Below are 25,616 nucleotides of genomic sequence, written 5' to 3' on the forward strand. Positions count from 1 at the left end.
CAATCATAAGAAAACTAATACCATGTAAACAAATTCAAATTCTCTAAAAAAAAAAAACTTGAATATTCGTGTATAAGATTACTACTATACAAATTAAATAAATAAAAGTAACTTTCCTCTAAATGATGAGAATTTGATATCATCCTCTTTTGTGGTACTTAAAGTTAGATCTCAAAATGACAGCCACCTCAGGATTAAATAAAGTAGTACTAGGTTGTTCGCCATCAGCGAGGCATTTTCCCCCTTTTTTAATTTCTTAGCATATTAGGTTAGAATTAGATACCAAAGTGAGTTGGCTGCCCAAGACTGATATTTAATCATTATTATCTGAACCCCACAAAAGTATAGAGCCCTAAAAGGGATCATAACTAAGAGAGAAGGAATCCAATTTAGTAGAATAGTACAAAGGATCATAACGAATATTGAGTTAGTTTATATATATGATTTTGATTTTAGTTTTTTTATTTTTATTTTTAAGTTAATGCATTTGATCCATTTACTTATATACCATAAAAATTTAACACCTAGTAATCTTTTTAATTATTATGTCATTATTAAGAATTAATAGTGTTAATTAAAAACATTAAAAATTAAAATAACAAATTGAGAAATTAAAATTAAAATCTCATAAAATTATAGAAATAAAATATATATTTAAGCTTAATTCATTTTATTTGTTTTATAGCTGTTATTTTCTTAAATATTGGTATATAATAAGTTAGTTAGTTAATAAGTATTTATCTATTATTGATTTTACTTGTTACACTTTAAATATTTAGTAAGAAACAATAATTAATGAGAATAATGAAGAGTAAAAACTTAAAACGGGACTACTTTGGCAGGAGATCTCGTGTATACAATGTTTTCTTATAATTCAAACAATTTTTTTTCTCCATTAATGTAAGTTATTAAAAAAAGAAAAATAGTTATTGATTTTGTCTCCATTAATGTAAGTTATTAAAAAAAATCATATATCTACGGAATCAATAGGTATTAACTTTATCTCCATCAGAAATTTTCTTTTCATATATTGTTGATTTACATTTTTTTATCAGCAAAAATAAATACCATTAAAAAGGGCATAAGAAATGCCCAACCTGTCTTTAAAAAAAGATGAAGTTATAAGTTGGAAACAACTAAAGCATAAATAAACATTCAAAGGAGTTACTGAATCAATCATTTTTTTTAAAAAAAAAACAACATCCATTTATTTTTGCATATAGTTGATTTACGGAAATTATATGATTTGAAAATATATTTTATTTTTTATATACAAAAAATATATAATTACCAACAAACAATTATATTATTATAAAAAAATATTATATATCATTAATAAATGGTATTATAAACATGTAATATTCATATTTAGATGTTAATTTTTATTAAATAAAAGTTATATTTAGTAAAAGCAAGCCGAAGGATTAATATTTATTTATGTTAAAGCGCATTTTTTCAATAATGGAATAAAATTTTGAACACATCGCAAAAAACTTACGCTGTTGACATTATAAGCTTACTTTCTGGCCTGTCTTTCACTAAAAAATATTACATACTAACAAAAAAAAATGTTATGATTACTTTTTGTGAGTATAATATATGTTTAGTAAAAATTAAATTATTAAGATAAATATTTTAAATTTATATTAATAATACGATGTACCGTTATTATGTGTAAAATTTTTTAGTCTCAACAGAATTGTCTTTTAATATAATATATTATATTATTAACATAAATTTGTAATATTTATCTCAATAATTTATTTTTCCAAATAAAAATTATATCAACAAAAACAAAGCCTTCTAGTGTTTCATCAGAGTGGAAAATTAAACTCAGTTAAATATGTGAAAATTACTCAACCATCCACCAAATAAAGCATCAAGAGATGAGAATATGTTTGGAGAAACTTTATTCATAATATTATTTATTTTATTTAACAATTCTTGCATTCTCTTTTATCTTTTTTAATTTAAAAATATAATAAAATTATATATTTCTCATATATATTTTTTAGTCAAAATATACCCCTCCCCCCTTTTACTCTTTAGATTTTATTTTTTTCCTGTTTGGATGTCTTCATTCTAAAAGTAAGGCATTTCAGAGTATTTAAGTGTCATGGCCATATATATTGATGTAATCACCATGTGGGACATGTGATGTACCCAACAATGTGAGCATGTGGCCATGTTATTATGTATAAGATAGTAACAATTAATTGCAATGCTGACGAGAAGCAACAATGATATATATGGGTTATACATGTTGATAACGGCAACTTTTTCTTTTTCCTTTTTTTATGGCATGAATGTATGACTAAATAATGAGACAATATCAGTAAAAATGACAAAACGGTAACAGAAGTATTGCAATTTATAATGATGATCACAGTGATAATAAGTTAAAAATGATTTGCAGTGAATACCCTTTCACTTTCTCGTTGAGATAAAAGTTAATTAAACCGAAGGAATAGTGCTTCATTTCAATGCACTTTGATCTTGTCATAACTAAGTCTTATAGTAAAAAGAAAATATTTTTGGTTGTGGAGAGTTTTTTTGAAATATATGTATATAAAAAATAAATATTTAAATACCCAAAACAGTCAACGAAAGCTTACAACATTGCAAAAGGATAATTAAGGGAACAACTGACGAAAATAAAATTTAAAAGGTTAAATACTTTGAGTCAATATTTGAGTTATGTGATATGATGATTGACGATTTTCTTCTAAGTTGTGTGATACTGAAGATGAAAATATATTATATTTTTTTTTGTATTATAATGTCTCTCTCAAACTGTGATACATGATCTTTGAATGGTTTGATGTGAGTTTATGCTTACATGTAAATTTATACGAGATATTATTAAGCATGAGTGAAATTTAATGTAAAAAAAAATAGAAAAAAGTTATAATGATATGGTTTACAATAATATAAATAATTTGGTTTCAACAAAATAATATTCTTTTTAATAATAATATATTAAATGTTACTAAAATTTTTTATTCTATTAAGTATCGTTCTTAAAAATAGTTTTCAGTAAGATTTTTAATAAGATCGATTAAATATTTAAATTAGATTAATAATTTCTTAATATATATTATTAATTTTTTTTATAGTTGTAATGGATTAGAGTATAATAAAATATTGATATTTAAAAAAAATAAAATAAAATACTTGAGTCAATAATTCTTATTTGGCAGTATAAAATCTCAGCAAGCCAAGCCTTAACGTACGGGATGTGCAGCGAAGAATAGAGAGGGAAAACATTATCTTACACAGTACAGCAGTTCATCTAATGTTTTTCAGCATATTAAATTGATTATCTTCCAATGTGAACACAATTATAGTACAACTTCTCCATGTGAACACAAATCTTGGCATGAGAACCCGATTAATAAGAAGAGACAGAAAAACTCATTTGAAAATTAGTACAATGTTCTTGAGGCCCGAGCATACTTTGAAAATAAATAGCCAATTATGGTTTGCCAACAGACACACTATTTTTTCTTTAAAATTTTCCTTTCCATTCAGATTCCACTTTGTTTATGAAAGACGAGTTCAGAGTGAACTTGAAAATAAATAAAAACCTTTCACATTTTTTTTATCTTTGCTTTTTCCCTTGTAATTCATTAGTTCTTTTAATGAATGATTCATTCGTGTTACATCACAGAAGTTATATATTATACATTATAAATAAACAAGAAAGTAATAGTCGTGGAAGTAATCAATCTTTATTTTGACATACAGTTTTTAATTTCCAAACTGTTTATTGTTATAATTTTCTATGAGATGTTTACAAAGTAGGTTATTAATTTTGAGTTTAGTTTTGATACATCACGAGCGTACACAGAATATAAATTTCTTTCTGCTATTGAATATAAATTTCTTTAGTTACAATCAGTTTACCCAATTATATAATATCAAATTATTACATAAGTATGATCAGGGTAATTATTAACTTTATACTTGCGACTTGCTTTATAAGAGTTCTATCTAAAAATTTAATAATTAAATTGATACAAGAATGTTAAGTCCTATGATATAAAAAAAATACATATAATAAGGTGAAGTTGTAATAAATTGATCTAAATAATAAGATTATATATATATAGATCTAAATAATAAGATTATATATATATATATATATCTAAATTAGATAAACTTTATTATTAATAGTTGCATGATTTAGGAGAGGTTAATTTTTTTACATGCTTTTTATCCAACATACGCTCATCATTAAAAGAAATGTGAGTAATGTAAAATTCTTCAAATTAAAGGTCATTAAAAAAAAAAATACTAATACATGTTATGTTAAAAAACCATAATTTATTTTATTAATACCAAAATTTTTTAAATTAAGAGTATATTTAAATATTTTTATATGGAAATATCTTTGAATATCCTCTAAATTTAGCATTTCTTTATTTTCTTATTATGTTTTAATACTACTTATTGTATTGCATGGCGCACCATGTCCTCTTTCTAAAAACATTTTTTTAAAATATTATTTATCTTATTATATTTTATTATGGTTTTCTAATTAGTAAAAATTATCATTAGTATAAATAAATGTTAGTACAGATTTTGTGTACATCAACTGGTCATATTTTTTACTTAACATCAGCTCCATGTTTCTTTTTATTTTATTTTTTTTATCTTTCTCCTCTATACTTAAAATTCCATTATTTCAACAAGGTATTAGAGTTATGTCATCTTTTGTGATTTATCTCAACACTATTCCCTTACTTTATCTTCATGGTTCTTCCTACAATCTCTTCGACTATGTCTTCTCTAGCATCTTTTAGCAGTTTTGCTCTCTTTCATTTATTGTTTCCTTCTATAGAGTAACCTTCTTCTAGACATTTAATTTCATTTTGAGTGTCTCCTTCTTCATATTAGCTTTATCATGCATCTTATTGGTATGTTGCAGACAACCTTTTGGTTGTTGTGTCTTTCTTTTGACAATCCTTAAATGTTTTCTTTATTTTGTTCATCTCTATTTTTATTTCTTTCACGTACTATCATGACTTAACATCCATGTTCTCGCTAGGTTATGACCTTCCCTATCATGCACTTACATGTTTGAAATAAATTTTGGATAGGTCCTCCATTGTCATGTTATTATTTCCTTAGATTTTGGATATGTATTGTGAGATTAGGAGACATTAGTGTAATCCCATGACTTTCATAAGAAAAATAATTTGACTTGATGATTTTATTAGAAGTATATCATCTAGCCCTCTAATTTTCCTAAAGACATTAATTTGCTTTTACATCTGTGCCTTTTCCTATAAAAATCAAGCTGCTTTCACAACTTTACCAGAAATATTAGTTTACACAACAATTGTCCCATAAAATTATCTTAATTCCTCCATTCCACAATGTGAACTTGTATTATTTTGATTTATTTTATTTTAAAAGTGTTTTTGTAAAACTTAAAGCTTAAGACTTGTTTATGATGATCATCAGTTTAATGTTTTTTAAAAAAAGCATTTTTTAGTTTAAATTTTTAAATTTAAATTAACTACATAAACCACTCATTATTTCTTCATTCAGATTCATATGGTGACAATAACAGTTATCTAGTGGTGGAATAATAGGAGTGAAAACAAAGATTGCAGTGACCAGTGACAACAGCAACAACAACAAAGACAGTAAAGGTTGCCTTGCAGTAGTAATAATATTAATAGTTGTGGTAATAATAAAAGCAATAATAGCAAATGGGTCATTAAAAGGATAGGGGATTGAATAAATTGCATTTCTAGCTAAAAGCCTAAAAATACCGTTATTTAGTATGAATTTCTATTTTAAGTTTTAAATTAAGAAAACTAAACTAGTTTTTAGTTTAATAAACTTTAGTTTCATTTTTTTTATGATTTTAAATTTTTAAATTTAATACTAGATCGTAAATTCAAATAACTTAAAATTATTTCTTAATTCATACTTTGAATTCTATCGGAAAGCAGGGTAGAAGGGATAGTGACAGCGTTGGGTACCTTTTACGTATCCAATAAATCCTAGAAAAATTTTACTATCATAATTATTATTTAAGAATTGCACAATTGTTTCAAAAATATGCAACATCTTATTTGATAAAAAAAATGTAAAAAAAAAGCACTCATCATTTGGCTCATTTCACATGGATACTTTTTTCGTTTATTCTTAATTTGTGTACGTTTCACATTTGGCGCCTTTTGTTTTCCGTTAGTTGTCGTTTTGATTTTTAAAATAATTTCCCGTACCTTATTCACGTGGGCAAGATGTTTGAAAAGAAGAACAGCAAGATTTACTTAGTCTTAACAAATTCGATCCATATGATTGCTTACCAATAAAATTTTACTTTTTATACCCTTATCATCATTGTTAGGCAAGAGGGAAATTTTCAAAAATAAGCACCATTATTAACTAATAACTATACAATACTTAAATTTTTCATGAGTTTAAATTAAGTGATACCGAGTCCTGTTTCTTAAACAATTAATGTCAGTTTGAATTTCATGAATGAAAATAATTAAATATAATCATGAAATTAATAACATAAATGTCACGATAGCAAATTATAATTGAAAATTTTCGTCCTTCTTCTCTTCGCTGATAGCGAAACCTTGGTTACACAGCATGACCTGTGTATGACAACCTCTCTCTCTCTCCCTCTCTTATGTTTATATATAGGAGATTCCATCGCAGCTAGATCTTGACCTATATACCTTCTGCTAGTTTGTTTATATATATATATTAACCAAAACTTCATATAATTTCTTAAGCGAAACCATGCTATCTCTCTTCCATTTCTATTTTGTTTCAATCTTCCTTGCCCTTTTTACTACTGACCCACTCATAAAGAGATATATAGGGCTCTAATAAATGGCCAATTTGATGAATACTTCACCATCATCAAAACCACCAAGTTTATTGTGTTATTACTTATTAGCATAATTTATATACTTATATAATATAAATATGATGTATGCCAAATCACCGCCAAGGATTCATCATGCCCAGAAACACACAAAAACCATGAATCATCAACCAAATAAGGGTCGTTGGCTTTTAGTTTGTGTTATTTTGTTTGCTTCCCTAAATTATTCCTCCTCTCCTCTCTTTAGTTTACAGCTTTGCTACTCTTTACAATAGTTTTTAAATTTATTCTCTCTCTCTCTCTCTATAAATATATATATTGAATCACTGCCCTCAAGAAACCGTATATTCTGTTAGGGTTCCCTAAATTGTTCACTTATATTCTGCTATATATATAGATATATCTGTCGTATATTAAGCAAAGGTACCATGTGTTGAGAGTTCATGGTAATCTTGTTCTTTCACTGAATCAATTGGACCCAGAATTTGATAGCACAATAAAGGAGGTTGCAGGCAACTTTTGGAAATCCTACAGCAACAAGGATTTATACATAGTCGTTGTTTGCAGGTGCAGCAGCATCAAGATTCACATACAAATTCTACCTCCTTGTGGGAGTGTTTTGGCGCTGAGAATCTTGATGATGCTGCATCAGCAATAAACGATTTAACTTTCAAGGGATTACAATACATCTTTCCAATATAGAGAGAGATCTCGGACCCGTTGCTGTTTTACATCGAAGTCTCAGTCGATAAAAAAGGATTGTGTGTTTCAATATAGACTTTCATGTCTGCGGGGTAAGATTCTAATTGATAACCTTATTTTGATAATTGTTTTTATATAACATATTTAAGTTCTGTTGAAAGTTATTAGTCTGTTTCCCAGGAAGCTGATACAAGAAAACTCAGAATACGTATCAAAGTTTGAAATAAAGTGTTCTTTAAATTATTTATTATTTTTTTTTCTGATGGTTATAGAGAAGAAAAGTTTCTTTGATATGATGATTTCCTGGTTTGATTCTTAGGGTTTAAGAATGAAACCAAAAAGGTAATTTCGTTTGTATATATTTGCCATCATAAGAAAACAAAATTATGCACAGAAATTAAGTTTCTCTGTTGTAGATTTGTTCATAGTTTTGTATTTAAGATTTGAAAATAATATTCATAATTTTGGTTGTTTTTATCATTTCGGTTTCTTTAACTTGTTGATCACACTCCCTGCAAGTTCATCTTCAGGTACACTACTTTCTCTGACACACATACACATATACATACGCCTTTCAGATTTTATCCCAAAATTATCATCTCTGCAAATTAGTTTCATGCCAATATTCATGAAATAAAAAAGAATGGTTCAAGCACTCCTTCATTATATAAACTCTCTACATTAATTAACATATGCCTCATAACGTGTACCAGGAGCATGTATAGACTGTTATATCTCTAAGATGTTCTCATCCATGATGAAAAGAAAGGATCTCAGGTATAAATAAACATCTTAATTTCCTTTTTTTAATTTGAAGGCATAGTGTCTTCTGTACCAACTGGATGCTGGCTGTCAGTGGTACTAATACTGTAATACCCAGCTGGACATTATATTACACTTTTTTCTTTTATTGCGCAGTAAGGGTATTTCTCAATTACAAATTGAAGACTAATCGTTTCCAAGCATAAGTATTACTGAAATTGCAAAATGGGTTTTGCCTCTTTCAGCGAAGTCTTCTTTATATACATGACTAAGAATCGAATTTTTGTCTACTAATTATGTCAGATTTTTGTTGATGATATAGTATGCTTTGAGCTGCCACATAAAGTGCGCAAGGAATAACTATATATATAAAGCCTTTAGGTGCAGGTGCTGGTGAGAAAACTCCACTTTAATCTTGTTGCGTTGAAAGTCCAAGTACGTATAAGTAATCCATTTTATGGATTATTATATGCTTGTAATCTTGTGAGACAGTTTCAGTTGTGATTGTAGGGATTGGGTATCTCCATAACTGAATGTTGCAAAGCTCAGTTTTAAACCTTTGCAAAGGCCTGCTTTGCGGAGTAATGCAAGTTTTTCTTTTTTAATTTGTTATTCTAAACAAAAGTTAGGAAATGAAATTAATTAATTTATAAATAATCTGTTCATGAAGTGAGAAGAAGAATAGTGATGCAGTAAAATTGACAATTAAGGACTGACGTCTGGGTGATGAGACATGTTATGTAGGCAGCTTTAGTGCCACTTCATGTCCCGCCATGTAAAACGAAGGTTGCAACATAAGAACTACTAGTTTTTGCCTGTTAGTAACATAATAAACGATATCATAATGGTTTTTGGTACCGCTATATTTCTGTTGAATACAATACACGGAGACTCGAGATGTCTTTCTGATGAAGTTGCAAAAATCATGATTAGTCTTGACAGTTGTACCTTTTTGCTCTCATAAATTTGGAGAAAAGAAACCGCTTCAAACCAATCACAATTTGGCTGAAGGCAACTTAGAGTATATGTACCTTGCAACCCTATATTACACACTAGCGCCCGGAATCACTCCATCGAATGATCCAAACTTATTGCGTTATGTTATTGAATTGAGTGAATGTATCTTACTCAACCAGTTCTGGTATTTATTTTATTAAAAATTGATATCATATATAATGCTGTATGCAACTATTTTTATTTTTTTCTCACCTTTATATATATATATATATATATATATATAGACACACACACGCACACACATCTTAAAAATTCATTTTAATTAATGCACAAAGGTTTAGGATGTTCCTCTTTAGATGTTCAACAAACATTTCCTTATTTTGATTTCTCGAATTCTAGATCCAGATAATGGCTTGCTGACAAAAGCTTTATATTCTTGATTACAATAATCAAGAAGCAATATATTTTAATATTGGTTAAGCATAGTCTAAATTTCCTATATAATCACTCATAACATTATGAGCATATGTTTATGGCTCATAATAATTTCATTTCTCTATAGACATGACTGTAACCAAAACGCAATAATAATGCAATCACAATTCTTCTCAATCTTGGATGGCCTATATAAATTACCAATAGCTTTTAGTTTCTTTCTCTTTTTTCTTCATTCTTATCATCTATATATTGGTCATCAAATTTTTCTTTTCTATTCGCAGAGACTTAAAATGTAATTGCCCTGACAGTGGGGGAGACACATTGTGAGTGTGTTAAGTAAGTGTCTGTGAAAGAATATCCGCAGTCATGAGTGCTTATCACAAGCCATGTCATGGAGTGTAATTAGTGACAAAGCTGTTTTGTGATATTGACAACTAAAAAAGAAGGTCGACGAATCATTCTCACTTTCGAAGGTCCACAAAAAGCTCCCAAGTCTGATGAAAGAACCATTGTTGAAGAATCGAATCATTAATTTGGGGTTCATTTCACTATTATCCTTCTTTTATATATAAGTATGATATTATCTTTTATATATCTGTTTTTTTTTAGAAATTTTGTAATTTTTTAAACAATCTTGAATTTTCTTGTGTGTAACTTTTAAGGAATAAAAGTGACGGAAAGAGAGAAAGTAAAAGATAAAAAAGAGAGTGAATAGACTTATAAAAGAAGTTATAAAACTATTTAAGAAGTTACATATATTTGAAACAAAAAATTCATAATAATTTTTATAAAAAGTTAAAAGGTTAGAAAAGGTAATATATTAATTTTGTTTGTTTTAGCAAGAGTAGGTAATTAACTCTTCAACTTTGACGTGGTTATTTGTATAACATTACCAATAATAAACACTTCACTTTAGCTAGATCAACAAGAATATCTATTGAACAGTGCAATTTACTTTATAGACCACTGATTTAGTTTGATTATTCACCGCAAGGATTATAGCTTAGATTTGCTAGCTAGTAATACTTTATAAAAGATATAGGCGCACATAATAAAGTATTTTAGTCATTCCCCAGCTAGGCTTGCAACATCTGGCATCTTTCTGTGGGATGCATTTGGGTAGGCTTCTAAATATATATAATTCTTTGTGTCAACAGATGCATTAAAAGTATAAAATTATCCGCGAGTCTTGATTGGCTAAGTGCTTGAGATTTTATAAGAGAGTCGGTTATGATCAACACGATATCAAGCCTTTTGGAACCAAATAATTAAGAATTTGAGTCTTGTCGTCAATTGTTCTTCTAATTTAAAAGTCACATCTCAAGACCCAATATAATGTGTGTGTGGATCCTTTATTCCTTATTGTTTCTGTTCTTCAAAATAAAGTTGAATGTTGACATAAAGTAAGTAGGGGTATGAACTGATCATGTAAGCTTAAAAAACTCGAGTGAATGCGTTTTTTTAATTAGCTTAACTTTTTAGGATAGTCCTCGATTCTTGACGCACAGAGGTTGAGTAAACAAACATGCTTTTTGTTCAATCTCAAAGAACCGTGGCACGAGGGATTAAGTTAAAATTATAACATAAATCTTCACCTAATAGCTTAAATTTTTTTAAAAGGTTGTTTTTATACTAATTTAGTTTGTGTTTTTGTTCTTAACCTATTGAAAGATAATTTAATACCTTCTCGTAAATTTTAACTTGCCAGTTCAATATAAAATTCAAATTTAGAACATTAAAAATATAAATATTTTCTACGCTTAAATATATCTGCATATATGTTTCAAAACACGATAACACTTTTTATTTTGTTAAAAAAATTTTAGAAGATCAAGAGAATGATACTCTATTAAAAAAAAAGGCAAAAAACAAAAATCCTGTCTTATTTTATTTGACCAATCCCTTAAAATTAAGGTTTTTCTTTCTCTTTCTTTATAAATTATAAAGGGGAGCAAGTTCTATAAAATGATATAATCTGTCCATGAAAGGTGGAGGTAATTAACATAAACATTTAACCATAGGATATTTTTCAAAGTTGAACGGGAAAATGAAAAGAACAATCAAGAGTAAATAAAAAGAAAAAGAAGAAGAGATCCCATTATCTTTTTTTAGATTTTTAAAATCTTCTAAGTAGTGTAGGAGGGAGGGTTGTTGGTTATATAAAAACTATTATTCACTTCTATTACTTAAAATGTGCATATAAACGATCATTTGCTACTAAATAATATATGAAATTAACCTCTATTTGACAGAAGCACTTTGGATTGCTGCTAGTCTTTCGCAGTTTCAACCAGTATCCCAAGAACTTAAGATATCATACTGTGTACAGATCCGTAGGTAGAGCACATGAACTATAGTTATCATTTTGTACGGCCAGCACCGACTCTATATAGTAAGATTGGTTGGTCACTTATATTTTTTTTAAGAATTTTTATAAAATATAAAATTAACTGATTCAACTATTAAGTTATTAAAAATTAAGAAAAACAGCAGATATCCAATCTTAACAGTGAAAGAAGTGTAGTTGGGTCTTATTCTTAAATAGTTTTTTTAAAATGTCCCCTCGATCATATATCATTATCTCAATATTCTCATATATATTATCTGTTGTGTCACACATAATGTATTCAAATATTGAAGTGCTTTAATATTTTCTACTTTGTAGTGTTCTATTCTATGTACGACAAATTGGTTATATATTTCCTAACTTAGTTTAAATAGGCTAAAGAAATGGGCTTAAAGATATTAGGGACTTTGGTTTATAGTTATACACAGCACAGTGAAGAGAGTTAATTATCATTCTCGTTAAGGACACTGTTCTCGCCTTGATATTATTTGTCCTTTGATTGTGATACATCTTACCTTAATGCATACACTTTTGTAGTTAGCATTTTTATTCTGCTCATTTTGGTAATCTTTTTTTAGCCAAAATTAACGGAAAATGAAAGTTCATCATATATGCATGGTCCCCCAAAATAGACCGTGATCCTGGTCCCTATATTTTCAGTGACTTGTGCCAACTGCTGTTGTACCTCCTTAACTTTGCATTGTTTGCCAAGCCCAATTTCACCACTCCTTTTAATTGGCAGTGCACAGATTCTTCTTTACAAATGTTGTGTGTCCTACAGCAACCTCATTTTCATTAAATTATCAACAACAGCCAAAATTATGTGTACTGTAAGGGTCCACATAGAGAAGAAATGCTATCCCCACATTGAAGAATGATCCTCATCTCCAATGTTCAACGTTACAGGAAACTATATGATATCAAAATTGACCACTGTTATGGACCTGAATGTCTTTTATATGTTATTTGGCGCCACAAATAAGAGTGTTAAAAAGACAGTTTTGTATGTAGTGTGACAAACAAAACTATATAAGATGGAAATATGATATTCATATTTAAGAAGATAAAAGAAAAATAGTGAATGATATGATATGTAATGTAACGTAACACAGAGAAAAATAAAGAAAAAGATTAAAATAATGTGCAAGTATATGACATAATTCTTATATGATGATTTATTGTGTAATAATGAGTTAAACGAAATATTGGAATTAGATAAGACATATGTAGCTATATAACAAGTGTATGTATTATATTTCATATATGATTTTTAAAATTAATTTTTTAACCTTTGCAATATTGTAGAGAATAAAATTCATATATATAATTATTTTTTTATTAAAAAATATATAATTTAATACAGTAATAATATTAAATGCTTTAATTTTTTTATGAAAATTTATCATATATAATTTTTTTCTATTGTGCAATGTTACACATTAAAAAAATATTTTAAAATATAGTGTGACATTGTTAAATAAAATTGTCAAATCAATATATATTTACCTTACTAATTAATCAAAATAAATGTCTTCTCTAATTAATCATGAATCAACTAATCTAGCCTCATGTTAGAGAATTACATTTTAGAAGTGTATATAAATATATATCAGACCGTATATGCCCTGATGCATCAATGTGTTTGATGCAAACATGATTAGTGCAATAGAAGATCATATCCAACTAATCTATCCCTGTTAGAATCTACTAGTGAGAGGAATAGCATATTTATTATTGAAAACTGAAACTAGATAGACTTATGATGCTGATGTATTAAAAAATAAACCCACTTAAAATTTTCAATTTAACACCTAAACTTCAGTTGATTGATTGCCTATAGAAGCTACAACAATATAAAAATAGGCTATAAAGCAATAATAAAACCTACTACTTCAAACAATTCACCATGTTACATAAAAAAAAAGATGCAAGACAGTTAGATGATCACCGGAATGCGGTCCTTCAATCCCTGCAACAATTAATATTTTTCAAATTTCTTAAAGCTTTTGTTGTATCACAATTTTGAGTTTTTTTCTTTTTTTTTTTCAGATTAAATGCACCCTAAACAGAGATTAGTCAAATATACGCAGTTGCAGATGGCTAGAAGAGTTTCTAGAGGTTCATCATTCACCCATATATTCCCGAGTCATTGTGATATGCAAACTCTACAAGCCTGTGTGTTTGGTTCACCTTATTTTGGTGAAACAAGCACTTATTTCTGTTAACTTTCTAAAACATTTTTTGAAAAATAAACAATTATTTCTCTAAATTAATGTTTTATCTACACAAACTAAGGGCTCATTTAGTGCACAACCAACCTGTCTCTGGCAAAAGATGGAAACAAGATTGCAATATCCATGAGTGCCAGCATGAATGCCAGCTAAGGATTCTGTGATAGTGATCTTCATCTTGAATTTGAAGAGTTGCATCATTATTTAGCTTTTCCTTCTTGAGATGGAAACAAGATTGTCACCTTGTTGGTAACTGTACTTGAGAGACAACCACATAAGTGTATGTTGAGGCTTGATAAATTGATAATCATTTTAATAATGTCACCCTTTTACCTAAGATATATATTCTTACATTGTCTTTGTTGTATATATTACAAGTAATACGTGCAATTTTGAATTGCATAGCCCTGAAATATTATATTTTTCTTCTTTGGTAGCTTCAATTTTCATTTTCAAATCCTCCTTTTCTTACTCCAGTTGTGAGATTAATTTTTTTTTAGTTCAAATGCTTCTTGATCAACTTTTACAATCAATCACTTAAATTATCAAATAATTCAACACTTTGATGTTAGAGCATGATATCTTAATATCGTTGTCATCATCAAGGGCAAATTACAATCAATGAGACAGCTCCCTCCAACCCGGTGTTAATCTGATAGATGGAAGCAAATATCTGAGAATCAGAGGCAACAATTTTTCCATTATTTCAAAGGAAAAGAATGCTAAGAAGTTTATAGGCCTTCAATTTTCTGATAAATCATGAGTTATATCTTCTTTTTTTTCTGATAAAAAGAAAGTCTGATAAACTATAAACTATACTGTCCTTACAACTGAGATGGAAAAGGAAGCAATAGCTAACAATTGTATACGCCATGCGAAGGGATGATTGAAGATAAATGACACGAGTAATATTTAGGAGGATTAAATAAGTTTATAGTCGTTTAAAAAAATTTATTTTATTTTATTTTTTATTTTTAAAATAATTTTCTTATTATTTTTTTAAAATTATATAATTTCTTTATTAATGATTTGTTGGATTTTTGTTATTTACTTGTGTGGTTTTTGACATTGCTCATGCAATGTACTACTTGGAAGAACTTAGATTCAAATAGATAAAATTATTATGTTAAACAAAAACGTTAGGATTAATTCCTACTTGAACCCAAGATTTCCTTCTAATTATATTTGTATGAATATAAGAGACTTTATATCACTATGTCAACCTTTCACATTTTCTCAATTAAATTATATAAATCGCTGTTATATGAAGAAATATTAAACTAAATTAACAAATCATTATTAGAAAGATTAAATAAAAATGAATAATTTTAAAAATAGAATAAAAATAAAATTTGTAAATTTTTAAAAGACTAAATCTCTTATAATTTTTTTTTAAAATCTAGGTAATGCTCTTACTATGTAAGGAGCACTGAGTTCTTCTCTTGCTTGATTTCCGAATGAATTCAATTAAAGTTGCATTCTCTCATTTTTAACTTAACAAATGATTGATTAATGATAAAAGTATTATTTTTGTTACTTTTTTTTATTGTATAAGAATTTAAAAATATTTATACAAATATAAATGTTCACTTTAAAAATATAAATATACGTTTTTTTTATTATAATACATTATAAATATATTTATATTGTTTTTATGTTAATTAAAATCATATGTATTTAATTTAGTTTATTTTATAAAGTTAATTAAAATATAAGCCAAAATAAACATATACTTATCTTTTAAAAGAAAATTAAAGCCCAATAATTTGTAAGCTATAGCTATTGATACTTAACTTTGTGATGAATGTCATGTTAAAACCTTGTGAATTATACAGGCTAATATTAACACTCAGTAATAATTAAAAAAAAGTGAAATTATAACAAAATGAAATCTATTTTATCTTAAAAGTATATTTATACCGGCTAATATAATGCATCGTATTATTTTTTAGAAAAATTAATTATAAATATTTTTATCTTAATTATAAAAATTATATATATATATATATATTAATTACAATATATATATATATACACACATACTCTTATTTATGATAAATTAGTTTTAATAAAATATTTATTCATTATTTATATAATTATATATGTTAATTCATTTAATATATAAATTATAATTTTGACCACTAAATATTATAAATATTTAAAATATAGTACAAATTTTTAATATACATCTATTTTTCTATTAATTTTAATAAATTTATTATTTAATTTAAAATTTTAATATACTGTTGATATAAAAAATAATATTATCAAATGATTAAATATTAGTATATTACTGTGAATATAATTTTAAAAATACTTATTAAAAGATAGATAATTTTAGTAAAACAACAATTAATGATTGAAAGACCATGTAAAGTATTTAAATTAAATTATTAATCTAAGTTATGTTAAAAAGTTTTAGAAAAGTGCTTGAAAACGGAGGAAGAAGAGAAAGAAAGAAGGGGTTTTTCCTTTGGCATGTCCATGAAGGGGAGAAGGTTCCTATCATTGCCTGTGTTGGCAGTGTTGTCGTTGATGCTTTTTCTGTATTACACTTCAATCTTCGTCTTCCTCCATGATTGGCTCCATTTGCAGAGTTCCCCTGGCGCTTTGAATGCTTACCTCTTTTCTCTCTTCGCCTTTCTCTCTCTCTTCTCTTTCTTCACCTGCGTTCTCACCGACCCTGGTCACGTCCCTTCTTCCTATGCCCCTGATCTCGAATTCTCCAAAGATGTAAGCTTTTCTCACTTCTCTCTCTTGGGTCTCTGTTGAATCAATCTCAGGAACCATTGGTGTTTTGGGAAATGTGTCCCCTGTGTTAATCAAGTAGGAAATTTGACTGAATTTCTCTTAATCTTTATAAATTTTGTAAATTCCCGCTGGATCAATGCCGCAGGTGTTTCAATTTAGGTACTATCTGTGATTATTTAATAATTTGCAGTGCTTAAGCTATAGCTGTTCGCACCCCCATCATGATTTTTTATGGCGAAGGAATGGTTTAACTTGATGTATTTGTGACGGAATAAGCTCTTGATGTTATGTTTTGTCAATTCTTACATGTATGTGATCATTGTTTGATCTATTACTGAGATCCTTAACAAATTTGCTGCAGAGTGCACAAGGGAAGAAATGTGACAAGTGCTTTGCTTACAAGCCCCCGAGGACTCACCATTGTCGAGTCTGCAGAAGGTGTATTTTGAAAATGGTAGGTTGGTTGCTTCTCGGCAGTGGATGTTGTTTAGAGTTTGAATTTTGCATTTGAGTTCGTGAAGTTTGACCTTTTTGTTTGCTTGCTCAATTTGATGTAGGATCATCACTGCTTGTGGATAAATAATTGTGTTGGTTATTGGAATTATAAGGCTTTCTTTGTTTTTGTATTATATGCCACCATAGCAAGTACTTATTCTACGGTATGTAATGGACAGGATTCTTATTCTACACCATATCATCACTGCTTCTACTTGTTTTTGTAATGGACAGGATTCTTATTTGACATAAGCTTTTGCAATGTGCAGGTCATATTTATAAGCTGTGTACTTCAGAAGGACTGGGAGCTTATTAAAGGGAATTCTCTTAGGATCTTCTATGTAAGTTTCATGCTATAATTGATGGATGTTCTAATGCGTGTGTCATAGATTTGTACTCATATTAGAGACATATATAAAACAACTTGTCGGCCATTCATATTTCTCCTTTCTAATGTTCAACTGCATGAATTTGTCATTTTTACTTGTATTCCATTCATGTTATTACATGTTTGCCTCTGGTCCGTTCAATTGCTCGTAATCCTAGTTGCCTTTTTCCTCCAATTTTAAGCTGAGGCATTGTCTAAGGTTGAGATATAATCCTTATGCATTTCCTTCATTAGTTTGCTGCAATTACATTTTAACTTCGTCATACTTGACATATACATTGTATGGACTCTCTTCTTTATCCACCACAAGTAATTAAGTAAATGATGAAGTAACCCTGTTTTCTTTTTCCTTTTTTATGATGATTATAAACTTACAATTAGAGATTGAGTCACAGAATGGAACTTTTCATGGCTTTCTGTTGAGAACTGAAAACTTGACTAACTCTTTCTTCTTGCATTAATACTTAAGTTTCATAACTTACAAATTAACAATAAGACTTGTGAATGATGTTTAGGTCTTGTATGGAATGATGGTGATGGCCTTGACCGTAACTCTTCTGACTCTTTTTGGATGGCATGTCTACCTTGTCCTTCATAACATGACAACAATAGAGGTGGGATTTCAGTTGGATGCACTTCATTGAAAAGCCTTTTGTCTTTACCAATGTCTTATCAGATGTCATTTTGTGCCTTTTTTCCAGTATTATGAAGGAAATCGTGCAAAATGGCTGGCTATGAAATCTGGGCAGAGCTATCGACATCCATTCAACATTGGTGCATACAAAAACATTACTTTGGTCTCTCACTATTCTGTGGTCTTGACTGGCACTAATTTGCACATATTTGCTGATTGTTATTACCTGACAATATGTTCATTTGTTTCTTGACCAGATTTTAGGTACAAACATGCTGAAATGGTTATGTCCCACGGCAGTAAGCCATCTGAAGGATGGAGTTAGCTTTCCTACATTACGTGATAATTCTTAAACCTTTCTGGTTTGGCCTAGTTCTGAATCAACAGAAGGTCTGGCCTCTGGGTCTTGAAGTGAAGAATTAAGAGCTTCTTCATCTGAATTTGATACTCTGAAAAAGGGTTTAAAGAGAAAAGGCAATTGATCCTTTAAGCAAGCTTTGAAAATTAAGCTTACGCAATGAGTTGACAGATCTCTTTACTGTAAATGTTTGAATGTCGGTCTTTCACCAGCTAGGCTCCATCATAGATTGTTGAAAATGGAAACTTTAAAGAGTTCAGAGGTTTTCTTTTATTTTATTCCGTACAACAGAATACAGTTTTGGCACGTAGTTAGAATAATTGCATGTATGTCACAGAGAACTTTTTATAGTGTTAATGAAGAGTTTATAGATGTTTTCATTGGTAGGTTCAGTCATACTGGTTACAGTATCCTTTCTTGTCATCTTATTATTGAGAAGTGACTCCTATTTTAGATTTCCAGTGTATAAAATTGATGATTACACTTATTGTATCATGACTTCTATATATGTTCTCTGAATGATTTCCATCAAAACTCAGGCAAATACATTATTATGCCCATCTCTGTTCTAGAGAAAAATAACAATTATTTTGGAACACTGCCTCTCTTCTTCTTTTTTTCCTTTTTTTTTTTTCTCCCTATTTCATAGATAAACTCTTTCATAAAGTTGCCTTTAAAATCATTAGTTGAATGCTGTCTTGTGGTTTTACATTTTTTAACAAAATTATATTTTTCTAAAATCATAATAAGGATTGTCTTCATAATTTAACCTAAACTTACATTGATTTTTTTTGGGTTAGGATACTGTTGGCATTGATTTTGAGATTTGCCTTTGTTGTTTATGGTATACAGACAGATACAGTTTGTTGACAATAGCTGATATCCTAATGATTTTACTATAATGAGAAAGTAATTAGAAAGTTGGAAAAGGATGTATCTGTTCAATCTATTAGAGATGTAAAATTGAAATCATTTGAGTCTTAAACTTTTAAGCGAATTAATTATTGACATGATGTCACTACCTCCCAAGTGGTCAAGTGCTCCACAGTTGCAATCTCTGTGTTTTGTTATTTTAGCATTTTAATTTTTTTCACAAAAGAATTTTGTTTTAGATTTTTAAAACTTACTTAATTCTTTTTTTACTTGTATCCTTATTGAATGTTTATGGATGGATTTTAATTTAACTAATTACCTTTTTATGTTTTTCTCTTAAAATTAATTCTCAACAAAGAGTAAATGAAATGGTTAGAGGTATAAGCGAGGGTATTTTCATGAAAATATAACAATATATATTACATCAATTAAAAACTAACAAAAGGAAAGAAAGAAAGAAAGAAAGAAAGAAAGAAATGGAAGGAATACGTAGTGGTTTGGGCTTTGCATAAACCCATATCATTGTCCTCTACAAGAAATTGCAACAAAAAAGATTACAACAGCTACAATTCTGAAGATGGTAACAACAGCAAAAGTATATCGTTTTGATTTGAAATAATTGCGTATGTTCCGATGTTGTGAACAAGCAGACAGGACTTATATACACATATATGATATATTGCAAAAGTATAATTTTCCAAAAAAGACGACATTTAAGGAAACAGCAAGCAATAACTTTTGCAAACATTTACTTGTAATAAATATTAAACTGTTATACATATGTTGCATATTTTATTATAATATTTCTAAAAAGCTACTCATATTTTCAGTGCATAGAATCATGTGAATATCGCGCAACTGTAACTAATTATTGTGATCTTAGAAAACAAGAGAGAATGATTGTCTCAAAGAAGGCTTAAGAGGCATCATATTCCAATTTGAAGAAAAGAAAAAGAGCAGAGCCCATTGTTTTTTCCTTTTTCCTTTTTTTGTTCTTTGGAAATTGATACTTGTATTATTACTGATTGGCTGAATTTTCTAGTTGGGAATACGGGAAGTTAAAGCTGAACATAGATTTGGAGATTACTATATATATATAATTTTAAAAAAATTAAAACTCATATATGTGATGCATATATGGATTGTTATCATTTAACTATTTATTGTAGGTCTTTAATCTTAAAGAATGTGTCATATGATATTTTTTTATGTTAATTCAAATTTTGCTTAATTTAATATTTTATAATTTTGTATCAATTAATTATTCAAATATATTTAATGTTAAAATTATTTTTTTTAATTAACATAATTCAAATCGCAGTTAAACTATTAAATGTTTTTGCATTTCTAATGCAACAACTGTTTTTGTAATCTAGTGGTGATGGACTTAAGGATATTAAATAATAAATATTTATTTTACTAGAAATTACTTTTATTATAAGGTCATTTCAGTTTTAATTTTTTGATCAGTCAATATCCTTAAAGATTTCTTTTAACATACTATTTTGTCAAAGTACGAGGTGGAAAGCATGATCTGTTTCTTGTAATGAGGTCTACAAGTGAGCAATAATTTTCTTTTGAATGGACTTATTATATAGTCACTCATGTTCATGAATAGTCTTTCCAACTAATTAAGCATAAAATGATAGAGATACCCACATTGCAGAGATTGCTAATAACTTCAAGAAAGCTCTTATTACTAACATCATGTTCAAGCAACAGGTACCCAATTATTGATATGAAACTACGAAGAAAAAGAAAATGGAACAATAATTGATTCTATGCTGCAATCGTGTTCACAGAAATATTGTTACGTGATATCATAATATTTTTTTTAATGAACTTCTTGCAATATTAAATAAAAATATATTTAATATTTTTAGGTGTATAAAAAATATTCAGTATTTTTTTTTTCATTTAATAATTAAGAGAGTTATCAGAATAATTAATAAGAACACTTAAAATTGTTGGGTTATAAATATTTGACATTTTGCACTTTATGTGCAATCATTTGAGCGATGAAGAAGATGAATATATCAAAATTTGAATGGATATAAGATAATTGAGATGGGTGTTTAAGGATGATATTGTCATGAGCACGTAAATTCCATTATCAAATTCTTTGCATGATGGCCTTAAAAATGTAATTTATAACTATGACATATCACTCTCAAGTCCACGAGCCATAAACTCATCGTTGAAGCTAAGGAATAATAGCCCATGCCATAAGCAAAACTAGTTGTGATACTTCTTAATTTATTATGATTATAATCTATAATTAATGATGTTATTGGCCTAGTGTTCTAATTCAAGTGTACTAAATTTATGTTAAGTATTTCTTTTTTTAACATAATTAAGTTTAAATTCAAGATCATGTTTTTCATTTTATAATTTGGGAAAGATAATGCTAATATGTTCTTTTAGCTTAAGTTCATATATTATTCAAACATTTGCATGCTAATTAAGTGTGTGCATCACTAGCTCTCCAAAAGTTATCTCTGAAATATTTTTTGTATTATATATGAAAAAAAATGAATATCTCAAAGAATCAATAAATAAAAAATTTTCAATATAAATTATGAAAAGAATATATTGATAAGAATATTGTTACACTTTTTTAAATTTAAATTTCTTAATATCTACATTAGCAGTATCTAATATAAAATAATTTTCAAAATACATTTTATTCGATATTGCATACGCTTGCAAAAAGGAATTTAATTATGAATAATTTAATTTTTTTATAAATTTCTCTTATTACTGTTCCAACTTATTAAACAAATAAAATTTTAAGTTTTTTATATTTAAGAAATTTTTTTTAATAAGGAAAATCTTCCAATTTTTAATGAAGTTTAGTTTGAATTTACTTAAATAAAGTTTTAATTTAATCTGATTTGATTAATAATAGTTTTAATTAAATAAATTAATTTATAATTTAGTTAAAACATAATAACTAAATTATTTATTATCTCTTTGTATGATTTTTAATTAAAACTTATTTTATATAAAAAATATTATAGCTAAAAATAAATTTAAATTAATATAAAATTAATATAGTTATAAATACATTAAAATAATAAAATCTAAATTAAAAAACTATAAAAGTATTAAAAATTATAATTTAATAAATATAGAATTATATAAGTATAAGTGATAATATTTTTCATAAATAGTTTGTTTTAAAGTAAATTGGATTAATTTTTAAAATTAAATCTAAAATCTTGTCTAACTTGATTAAAAAAATTAATTTTAATTTTTAAAATATTCAAAATTTATTTAATTTTTAGGATTTCAATTATTTTTTTTGACAAAAACGCTGATACAATTTGGTGGACATCAGATAATGGGTGGGATTGGATGAGGAGGGTGCAGATGGTAGTTGACAACTTTCATCACGGTCACATGTTTTGCCTAAAGATAGAATAAGAACAATTTAGTAAGATGAAATGCAATAATAAATAATTTTTTTAATTTTAAAATTATTAAACAACAGTTATTTTATTTTTTAAAATCAAAATTAATTTCAATTTATTTTATCTGCTCAAGGATGGTATGGATTGTGAGATAGGTTGGTGGCAGAGCACTTGTCACAGACTCTGCTCTAATGCCATGTTAGTGATTGAAAATAAATGTTTTCATAATTGATAGTTTTAGTACACATATATAATAAATATAAATGGTGAGTTTGTTGTTACTTTAAAATATTTATTGTTGTTTTTTTAATTACTTTTATTTTTTAATTCAATTAATAATAAAAAATGTAGGTCGTGAATGATAATAAATATGTTAGAGTGATAATAGATATTTCTCTTCAACAAAATTACAACTATATAGTGCATCTAGTTGTTTATAATGATTGGTATTTTTTTTTCCAATTAGTCACAAGATTGATCATTGTTAATGAATATTAGTCAATGTTATTTAAATATTGGTTATTCTTAAAAACTTTTATTAACATTGATCTAAATAATCAATTGCAAAATAAACGATTAAAAATTACTAAATATTAAGATATTTTTTATTTGTATAATTTTTGTTTATATCAACAAAATAATACAGTATATGAACATTTGTATTTTGATAGCATATACTAATATATTTTTGTATTAATGAAATTATTTATTAATATATTATATTATTTTGTAAGTAAAAATTAAAATTTATTAATCATTCAATTATTGTTAAAAAATTATATACTAATAAAAGCTAATTTATTGAAAAATTTTAATTTTTATAACAAAATTAACTTATCATTAAAGATCATTAAATATAATACACGATTATAATTTTACTAAGTAGAGACTAAAGTGAGAACCAACAGAAGAAAATTCGAATTTACATGTCTTCTTCGCCACTAATAGATTGCAATTTTTTCCCCACATGCACAGGAAAAGATATACACACATGCAATTTTTTAATTTTAGTATTAAAAATAAGAATAAGCAACTAATAATAATAAAATTTGATTAAAAATAAAAAAAAATTATAATTTTATAACTTTAATATAATAAATACATAATTTGTTTAATAACAAAATATTTATAAATACTTAACATTAACCCTTAACAAAAACCCATATACTCTATCACATAGTTAATTACATTAATTTTTCAAATGATTTAACTGTTGACTGATTTGCTATATTACTTGACTTTAAAACTAGTGTGACATAACTAACTAACAGTGTACAGTTGTAGAAAGATGGATAAATTTGCTTCATATATATGATAATATGACGGAGGCAGAAAATGCATATGGTTTTCTCTTTGGCAGTGTGTAATTTGAGAGAGGTTAGAACAATGGGACCGACAGAGAAAAGAAGGTTTTGATCCAATAATGCATGAAAATTTGATTGGTGGGTGCTATTTTTTTTTCTCTTCGGTAAAATTGATGATGCTATTTAATTTGAAGCGGAAAAGTGTCTTATATGTAAAGTTGGTGTTGTCAAGTAGCCATTGATTATTGACGAAAGGGTATATTAATTGGTAGGTTCTGAAATGTGGATAAGCATGTGAGAATTCTACAAAACAAATAAAATATAATTGGTGGGTCTATTTGGAGACTTGTTGTTTTTAAGGCCTATGACAAATCTTGTATAACCAAACAAGGTGTGGCTGCAAAGCTGGTTGTTGGGATATCTATCATCACAATTATTATTATTATTATCAACCATGTATATGCTGTGTGGTCAAAACTGGATGTTTGATCATGTTACCCCCAGTTAAGATGTACTCAACAATCTTGTGTTACTAGCTTAGCAGCAATATTTGAATGCGAAATCTTGTGTTGTTTTCAATTTAAATTTTGAAGAACGTTGTACAGAAAAACATTCTGTGATACTTAATTCTCTGAGAGTTTAATTGTCGGATTGAATATATATGAAGTACATTTCTTATTTTAAAATTGTCTGGCAATGTTTTTCTCATAAGATTTGAAGGTATAATTGTCATTGATAAGCCTTCACGTGAAATCTTTGCTAACTTGAGTCTTGCCCACGTATAATTTTCATTTTCTTAAGTTATATATTATAATATATATCTACCATTATTTGGGTAGAACTCATCATATGTCTACATTTGTCATAAGATAATATCATCATAAAATATAACTTATAAAACATTTAACCATTATGTCGTGTATTTATTTATTAACATATATACATGATTTAATATAAATAATAATATCACCAAAAAATGTTTCTCCATAATAGAAAAATAATTAAATTATCATTTTACTAAGTATGGTAAATATTATAATATAACACGTTAATAATAACATATTCAAACATTTATCATATTTTATTATAATTTTTATAATTAAA

General features: G+C 27.2%; 1 protein-coding gene across 1 annotated transcript; it reads left to right on the forward strand.

Moving 5' to 3' along the window:
* Nucleotides 1–16,739: 16,739 nt before the first annotated feature.
* LOC113873106 (probable protein S-acyltransferase 15) lies at nucleotides 16,740–19,511 on the forward strand. Its single transcript, XM_027511085.1, has 7 exons — nucleotides 16,740–17,029; nucleotides 17,409–17,501; nucleotides 17,605–17,706; nucleotides 17,812–17,883; nucleotides 18,446–18,544; nucleotides 18,632–18,727; nucleotides 18,822–19,511. The coding sequence occupies exons 1-7, from the start codon at nucleotides 16,775–16,777 to the stop codon at nucleotides 18,915–18,917; spliced, it is 813 nt and encodes a 270-aa protein (XP_027366886.1). The 5' UTR covers nucleotides 16,740–16,774; the 3' UTR covers nucleotides 18,918–19,511.
* Nucleotides 19,512–25,616: the final 6,105 nt, after the last annotated feature.

Source organism: Abrus precatorius, unplaced genomic scaffold (genome assembly GCF_003935025.1).
Source record: "Abrus precatorius isolate BTA unplaced genomic scaffold, Abrus_2018 Scaffold7, whole genome shotgun sequence".
Taxonomy (NCBI): Eukaryota; Viridiplantae; Streptophyta; class Magnoliopsida; order Fabales; family Fabaceae; genus Abrus; species Abrus precatorius.